This window comes from Anarhichas minor, unplaced genomic scaffold (assembly GCF_050575085.1).
Source record: "Anarhichas minor isolate MPS153535 unplaced genomic scaffold, ASM5057508v1 ptg000067l, whole genome shotgun sequence".
NCBI classification, from domain to species: domain Eukaryota; kingdom Metazoa; phylum Chordata; class Actinopteri; order Perciformes; family Anarhichadidae; genus Anarhichas; species Anarhichas minor.
Genome location: NW_027466513.1, coordinates 1949882 through 1958907, shown reverse-complemented (window position 1 = coordinate 1958907; position 9026 = coordinate 1949882). Strand labels below are relative to the sequence as shown.

At 39.9% G+C, this 9026-nt stretch overlaps 1 protein-coding gene across 1 annotated transcript; it reads right to left on the bottom strand.

Annotated features, from left to right (window-relative positions):
- Positions 1 to 2740: 2740 nt before the first annotated feature.
- On the bottom strand, positions 2741 to 6687 carry LOC142934260 (N-acetyllactosaminide alpha-1,3-galactosyltransferase-like). Its single transcript, XM_076078771.1, has 3 exons — positions 5729 to 6687; positions 4373 to 4510; positions 2741 to 3425 (listed from the first exon to the last, which is right to left on the bottom strand). Exons 1-3 carry the CDS (start codon positions 5818 to 5820, stop codon positions 2741 to 2743), a joined length of 915 nt encoding a protein of 304 aa, XP_075934886.1. The 5' UTR covers positions 5821 to 6687.
- Positions 6688 to 9026: the final 2339 nt, after the last annotated feature.

Below are 9026 nucleotides of genomic sequence, written 5' to 3'. Positions count from 1 at the left end.
CGGCGTCTCTTCCCAGTTGGACTTGCCTGGAAAACCTCCAGTGGGAGGCGTCCAGGAGGCATCCTAATTAGATGCCCGAACCACCTCAGCTGACTCCTTTCGACGCGAAGGAGTAGCGGCTCGACTCCAAGCTCCCTCCTGATGACCGAGCTCCTTACCCTATCTCTAAGGCTGAGCCCGGCCACCCTACGGAGGAAACTCATTTTGGACACTTGTAGCCGCGACCTTGTCCTTTCGGTCACGACCCAGAGTTGGTGACCATAGGTGAGGGTAGGAACATAGACCGACCAGTAAATTGAGAGCTTAGCCTTCCGGCTCAGCTCCCTCTTCACCAAGACGGTCCGCTGCAGCGCCTGCTTTACTGCTGCAGCCGCACAGATCCGCCTGTCGATCTCCCGCTCCATCTTACCCTCACTCGTGAACAAGACCCCGAGATACTTGAACTCCTTCGCTTGAGGTAGGCACTCCGTCCCCACCTGGAGGGAGCAATCCACCGGTTTCCGGCAGAGCACCATGGCCTCAGATTTGGAGGTGCTGTACTGACTGATGAGTCGCCAACTCAATTTCGTTGTATGTTTTTACAATGACAATAAACATCCTTATCCTTTTTACGACCACTAGCCTCCACTTTGAAACAATGGCTATCTCTAAGATGCATTGCAAACACCCACTAATACAGGCAATATTATCATAATGCTTTTAAGAAAATAAGTTATGTAATGGAATTTCCTGCCGTCCCATATACGATCATGACAGGTTTGTTTTTAAATACTTACATTTAAAACCTAGACTGTGTGCACTCTAAACAATTTCACTGTAAAATAATGGTAACTTACTGGCAGCAGGGACACCAGTAATTTACATTTTTTTACGGTCAAGCAACCGTAATTTACTTTTACGGTATCTTACCGTATACTGGATTACATTATGTGATAGTAGGATAACTGTGTTTTACGGTGATTTTACGGAATATACCAGAATATTACCATTTATTTACAAAGGGTAATACAATCCAATACTTTTGTATTTAATTCCCAACAAATAAAATAATTACAATAGACATTCAATACATATTTTTTGCAGTTTAATACATGTTCTCAAGACAAATAATAAAGGGACATTTGTATTACATCACAAAACTCACAATGTACTGCATGTTTAGAAGAAAACAAAGTCATAAAATCTTTAATGACCGGCTTAACTGAACTCATGAGGATAATATATATATATATATATATACATATCACTGATATGAATGGCATACCACTCTGATTCTGTTAGAAAAATTCACTCGAGACTGGTGTAAAAATCATTAATCACAGGACCTTTATTCTTTGCAAAGAAGGAGACAGAGTTGATTCACATACAGAATGCACAACAAGACCGCTCGAAGATCTGTCTCCGAGTCTCTGGTATTTATACTAAGTAAACAACATGCAGTGGGCTGGCACAGGGTAACACACACACATTTTGCGTTTCACACAGGCGTCTACGTATCTGGACACTTTAACAATTCGTTCTAGTACAAAGGTCACTTTCTCGTAAACCATGGTCGCAAATCAGCCCTGCGTAGGTATTGATGCTCACAAGTTTATTATCATTCTTATTCTTATGTTAAATGTATAACATTCCTTAATCATTTAAACGCATACTAATTAGTCATTTCGATTTTTTTTCCCAACAGATTCAATGGCCTGTACCAAGGCAAGGCAAGGCAAGTATATTTGTATAGCACATTTCAACAACAAGGTAATTCAAAGTGCTTCACATAAAACCATTAAAAGCATCAAAACATAAGGCAAAAGAGATTTAAAAAACAATTAAGAACATACATTGAAACAATAAAAACAATCATTGAAACACTCTAACCCGGCCTCCCTGAGGTCTTATTTAGCGTGGGACTCCAACCCCGCCTCGGGACTCTAACCCGGACAATTGGACGCGGGACTCTAACCCCGTCTAGCCGCGGGACTCCAACCCCGTCTAGACGCGGGACTCCAACCCCGTCTCGGGACTCTAACCCGGCTCTAACCCGACTCTATAGACTGCACTTAGAATGAGCAGTCTATATCCCCATGTACTGTATATAGGAAGTTGATGGAGGGACATGACTTTTTTCATTGGTTTTTGGACTACGGTTTGAAGCCTCGAGTTTGCCATCTTGGTTTTTTGTTTTCACCAATTTGTTTTTTTGGTACCAGAAGTGACATGAGAGGGTGGAGTGAAGTACAACTGAATGCTGAATAAGATATTTTCAGGCAAACCAATTTACACAATTACCTTTCATGAACTAAAAACGTACTGTGAAAGGGTTAAAGTCGAAACATGGACAACTCCCAGACCGGACAACGCCGTGGTAGCAATGTCACTCACAAGATAGCCATACCCTCTTCTGTCGTCTTTTTTACTGTAAACGGGACCATAATTGACTAAATGAACATCATGCTGCATTGAAGAAGACTTGAAAAAATGTTCTCATAAACTTCTATTTCTTTTTCTCAACCAGAGGTAGTAGATATAAAACATGGTACATCACTTGGTTTAAATATTTGAACAACACAACATATGAACAAATCTGAATTTACAGGTACAATTATTTTGTTTAAAAACATTTACTGAAGACATCTTTTTTGACATGTCTTTTGTCAGCATAATCCTTGTTACACATTCTTATACACAAAAACAACCATTCATATTTACATGAGTTGGATTTTCAGGAAAGTTGTTTCTTCTCGCCACTCTACCGAGTACGAAGTGTGTCATAATGTTTTGGAGCCCATATTAGGCGGGTGACGTTTATGTCCCTTTTCTCAATGATAACCGGGTCCCAGCAGTACTCGGGTGAGACCAGCCTGCTTGGTTTGTGAAGCCAAAAGTACTTGTTTAGATGACTCTCATCATGCCACAAAGCCTCCACATTGTTTAGTTTGTCCTCCATGATACTCAGAAAGCAATAATCTGCCAAATCCTTCACATTTTCACACAAGCCTCCAAAGATAGCAGCATGGTAGTAGTAATCTCCGGTTTCCATATATGCTTTGGATTTGGGGTTTCTGTCATAGGTGAACTTATCCTTTGGAAGTTTGTAATACCACGCGTGTAGTAAAGCCACAGAATCCCCCAGAGCCTCTGAGCCAAATCTTCCCTTAAACTCCTGATCCACATCAAAGCAGAAGACATAATTGCAGTGGGGACGAATCTCTGATTCTATGGCCTCTGATATAGTTTTCATGCGCATCATAGAGATGTCCTGCCACCTGGAGTGCTTTTCCACCTGGATAACCTTCAGGCTTCGCCGAGGACCAAGCTCGATGACCGGCACCTTATCTGCTTGATCCGTGAACACGTAATATGTCACTTTTAATCCCAACATAAAATGTTTTTCTGCAGAGGTAATGAAAGTTCCGAGGTAGGCATCTAGGTACCTTAGGTAGAGACGGAGAGATAAACAATTATTATGATTAGAAAAACATGACAAAAAATTGCCAGAATACACGGTTATGTTTTTTATGTCAATATTCAGGCTGTTCTCATCCACCATTCGTACTTCGTACATAATTCGTAAATGATGCGCCGTAATTCTCGGGTGTCCGAATTTATTTGTCACGTAGCTTGCGTACTTCAGTAATGGCACTTCCTTAGTTACTTTAACCCGAACGACGATATTTTCCTAAACCTAACTCAGTAGTTGTTCTGCCTAAACCTAACTATGTTGTTTCCCGTGAAGACGGACGTTTATTTTGAAAAGAGAGTATGCATGTAACATGTGTTGCTAGCTTTAGTAGGAAAACGCACAAAAACTTTTTTTTTCCCGTAAGATAACATACGAACCGTTGTATGAGGATATATTGCATTATTTGAGACATGAGACATGTGCTCACGTTTGCTGATCTTTTATTTTAACACTACGGTCATTACTTTGAGCTTGAACTCAACCTCAGTTGTCCTCCATCCCTCTATTTCTGCAGGTTTGCTGTCATGTGTGTTACATTTCCATGATGCTTTTCATATTGAAATGCACTATTGTTAGACAACAATGTTGTGAAAAAAAGGGAAAAAAGTGGTATGACGTATTGAATGTGAAGTAAAATGTTGAAAAAAAATGATCACGCATCGCACCTCTACTACCATCCATGTTTAGTAAGGCTTAATGCCACACAATACAGTGTCTTCTCACACTGTTTCCTTCCTTCCTTTACAGTTTGTTATTCAGTCCCAACTGACCTAGCTGTATCTTGTTCATGTGGATTCAGGATTTCTTTATCTCCACTCAGGTTTGTAATAAGTGTTCATAATACTAAGTGCTACCAGATCCAGACTGAAATGCTAGTGTAGAAGTGCTGGTATTTTCACGATCACAGGAGAAACAAACCTTCCCACAGCGAACACGGTGAGGGCCACAGATGACTGGCTTTGGATGTGTTTTTGGTCGAAAAGATTGGGGTCAAACATCCCTTCCCAGATGATAGGAGCTTTCCAGGATGTGATTGTTTGAACCTGTGGTCTTGCCCTGAAATAGAAAATGAAAACTAAGATATATGTTAAACAGCCATATGGGGAGGAGTTTTAAAACTGCTGCTTCTCACAAAGCAAGCAGACTTCTCCCGAAAACTCACGAAAACGTACGGTCCTCACTTAAACCAGTGTTGCCAACTTTGCGACTTTCTAGCTAAATCTGGCGACTTTCCAGATCCTCTTGGCGACTTTTTTTTGTCAAAGCTACTAGCGACAAATATAGCGACTTTTCTGGTGTTTTGGAGATTCTGACGTGAAAGCACGTGTTGTTCTGCAGTCACTGTCCTCAACGAGCAGCGGGTGCTGCCGTGAGCCCCTCCGCCGTCCCAAACCACTCACAGGCGATCAGTCTCACAGTAACCTCGCGGAGCAGTCCCAGCTGCAGTCAGAGCAGAGAGGAGACGCACACTCTCCGCGTCCAGACTGCAAATGAATCGCGCATGCGCAAAGCCGCCGCTGATCCCGCCCTGGCTTGCATAGTGGGATGTGGATGTAAATGTCTTTTAAAAATGAGAAACTCCTGTGTATACGGACTGACAATGCCTCCGTTATGACGGGGATTAACAATGGGGTACATAAAAAGTGATGGCCTATTTCAATGGCAAAATAAAAAAGAATGAACAGAAGAAAGTTAATTTGTTCTAAACATATTTAGGGGGTTTTTTACTCACTTTTTACAGTTATGCAAATTGGTGACTTTTAGGACAGCCAATAGCTACTTTACTTACTGAGGAGTTGGCAACACTGTATGTAAACCTTTTGATGAATGCAAACTGTTTTATTCACAGCGGGGGCTTGCCTCCTTTACCCTGCCTGATTTACATCCCACTTCAGGCCTGTGTTGGTGGGGCCTTACAACTCCTGGCTGAACAGATCTTTTCCAAGGTGCACAAACATCCGGATTGCCTGCTCTTTGTTCTTTGGGACCATGAACTGCCAAAATACAGATAGCACATTAAAGGAGTCTATCACCTATTTTTAGCGTGTTTACCCACGTTTACGAAGGAAGAAATCAAGACGTTGTAAAGTATTTTTGGTTTTGTCATCTCAAATGTTATATGTGTAAATATTAATCACAGATCTTATTGTTGTGCAGTTATCATTTGCATCAATCTCTCTATGACAGCCGTTGGGCTATGTGTGTGGCAATGCCCTTCAGATACATTTCCTTCATTTCTCAGTCTTTGCAGACAAAACTAAAGAGATCTCTTACCCAAAGTTAAGTGTGTTGTTTAAATTGATGCTCTGTCTCAGCAATTTTCCATTGGCCACCGGCAGGTAGTCCGCAGGGACGATGATCTGCATGAGACTAGAAGGAAATCCTTTTTAGTGACTCTTGAAAATTAATCAAATAGGCTGGAATATGTGCTCATATAGGTCTTTAAGAGCAATAATGATGACTATTTTACTCACCTCAAAAATAAAGTCACGCTGACAACAAGCAACAAAAAACAGCAGGAGATTGCGCCACTCCTTGCCTTGAGGCCACTAAAACAATGCAAAAGCAAAAAAATAAAAAGAGAACAAGTGCTGAAGAACATGGTGAAAGTAATGTTAAGTCTTGTGAGAAACTCTGGTCTTTGATGTTACTCAAAAATATTTACCTTAAAACTCGTACTTTATTGTACATACCTTCTATGTGTTGTGGGAGGGCTATTCTACAGTTTTTATTATCTCCTTATCCAATTTTCCCAATTAAAAAAAAAAAAACTGGGAAAAAAATAATTTTGATGGATACAGCAAATTTAAAAGTTAAATTAGGAAAAACACCGTATGTCCAGAAACGATGTCCCCGGTCGCTCTGAATAATCCTCAGGCCTTACAAGGGAAACTGATCCTTTAATTAATAATTAATGTTTTATTGTCAGTCGTAATGAAATGTACCAATATTTAATATTTGTTTATTAATTGGAAATAATTCCATCACCAGATAATAAAAGCAAATTGAAACATGAGACACATACCTTACAACTGAGAAAATATTCCACTTCATTTTTCTTGCAAACAAACTCTTGCAGGAGGTGAAGGTATCTGCTGGCTGGTGAGTAAAAGGATACCTTAAATACAAATCAAACATACTCCCATTCTACGGTGCAGTTAAACCAGGAAAAGCATTCCTTACCAACTGTCACTCTAAACCAATAGGGTGAAGTGTGATGACACAGATCTCGCTCTGGGTTCTACAGCTTGTATCAGGGAGGTGATTAAAAAGGGAGGGGCTCCTTTGAAAAGGCTCATGTTGGAACTGTAAGGTAATGTAAGGTCATAACTCTAGCTTACTCATTGACTTCCCTTTAATCTAGTTTATACAAATGAATTGTTGAAGTATTAATTCAGTTGTTTTGAGTTCACTTAAATTGGTGGGGAAATAATTCCACTTTGTTCCATTGACTTAATTTTATTTATTTTATCATGGCAAAATGTGGCTTATGATTTTCAGTTTATAAAGCAACCATATTGTGCCTAAGTAGCTAAACCTAAGAATGTGTCCAAATATGTATTAAGGATCCTCCAAAGTGTAAAAATATGATGTCACGTAACAACTTTTCTTCTATCAAATAATTGTGTAGCATTTTTCCAGTAAAAATGACGAATCATTTTATTTTCCAGCTTCTGAAATGTGAGAATGTGTTGCTTTTGTGTTCACTTTTCTGTTGTTGAGGCTTAAAACAAAGGATGAGAGCCGCTAGGCCGCAGGAACTTTTCTGCTGCGAGCTTCTTACTGCGCACGCGCACCAGAAAAATGAGCTGGATCCGGTTAAAAATCAAATCAATATTTTATGTACTACACAAAGTTCACTTACAAACTGAATTAACTATCAATAGTAATGTTCTCGAGAACAGAGACCACATGCACGCGTCCTCCTCACAGGTCTGGCCATTCCAGGTGCTGAAAAAGAGGGGCGGAAGTGGTCTGAGGAGTGCTCTCTAGAACGTTGTCTTTTATATCCCCTGACAGTCGGAAAGTGTCCGAAACTGTCCTAAAACGTCTGAATGGTCGATTAGTGATTGGCTCCATTTGAATTCTGTCCCCTCCCTGGATCGATCCTTTGTGGCAAACATCCTGAACTCCTCCTCTCTGTGACCTGCTGGTCAGTTGTCCCTCTCCAGCTTGAATATACTGAAAATAATAAATCTGAGTGGATGTAAAGGTAGCATAATAAAATCTTTGATATTAACAATAAAACAATTAAGCTTGTACCTTTACAAGAACATATTTTCTTTGAAGTTAGGGTTCTGCATTTTAGAGTTGTTTGCATTTTGTCCTTCTCTTCTCTGTAATCCCAGCCCATCACCTTGGTTGTGTTTGTGTGTGTTTTAGTGTTTTTTACAACTTAAAAATGAAGACTAGTCATACTTGATCTACATAATAACACAGTGCAGCACTGCTGCCCAGTTTGAAGAGCAAGGGGTGAACGTCAAATAATAAGAAAATTCATTATAAAATAAAGTGCACTTCAGTCATGTACCACATGAGGATGCTAGTGTCAAGTCTACCTCTGATGCACAACCACCTTCACACAAGACCTTCCTCCAATGCATGTGTTGTATACTGTGTGTGTGTGTGTGTGTGTGTGTGTGTGTGTATTGCAGGTGTTTTTCAGTGCAAAAAAGAAAGGTCATATTCCACAGCCACTGAAATCAGAGACTTCACAGCCTCGTTAAATAAATACTTGACACCAAGTTTAAAAGCTGTGTTTTGCTGCCCTCTCTGGTTGAACGTTTCCAGTTTATCTTATGATGTCACAGGATGTTCACTGCAGCAAGGTGAAACGTTAAACCACTGGATGTCAGCAAAGACAAGACTTTCAGGGGGGTGTTCAGTTAGTCGTTAAAAACGTTATGTTATGAATGCAGGGTTTGAGTTTCTGCTGTGGATCTTATATATTCAGCAGCAACTTGCAGCGTCACTGATCCATAGCTTGTCTGTCCCATCTCTTTGGTGGGGCACATCTCTTTCTATATGTGCCCCACCAAAATAGCCTGGAAAAAACACAATCTCACTTGAAATCTCAAGAAAAAATGTATTACATGAGGGGTTTTTTCTTCATTCTTTGTCAATTATTGAGCCCTGAAAGTCTTATTTTAATAACATCTATTGTAAAATCCCATACATTTTGTAAGACACTACAGGTAAATAGGATTTAAAAATCTTAGATATCACCAAGAAACTTTCAATTTCAAGTATTTTTCTATTTGTTTTCTGAAATGATATGTTTGAATGTGCTTATCTAATGGTAACCTTTAAACAAAATAGTAAGATGAACACCTACATGTGTATTTTGAATTATTTCTTTCCACTAGTCTGAAAGAAGACATGTCATGGAAGCAAAATAGCCCAAACTCTCAAAATGTATTGGTAGTGTCTCGTCATGAATGACTTGATCAGATGCTCTATAAAGGCTGTGCTAAGTAGTGGATGGAACGTTCTGTCTTCACAAACTCTCTAAACACTTAGCACTTGGGAAGACGCCACACGGTGGTGCTCAGAGCACACAAAGCACATGATA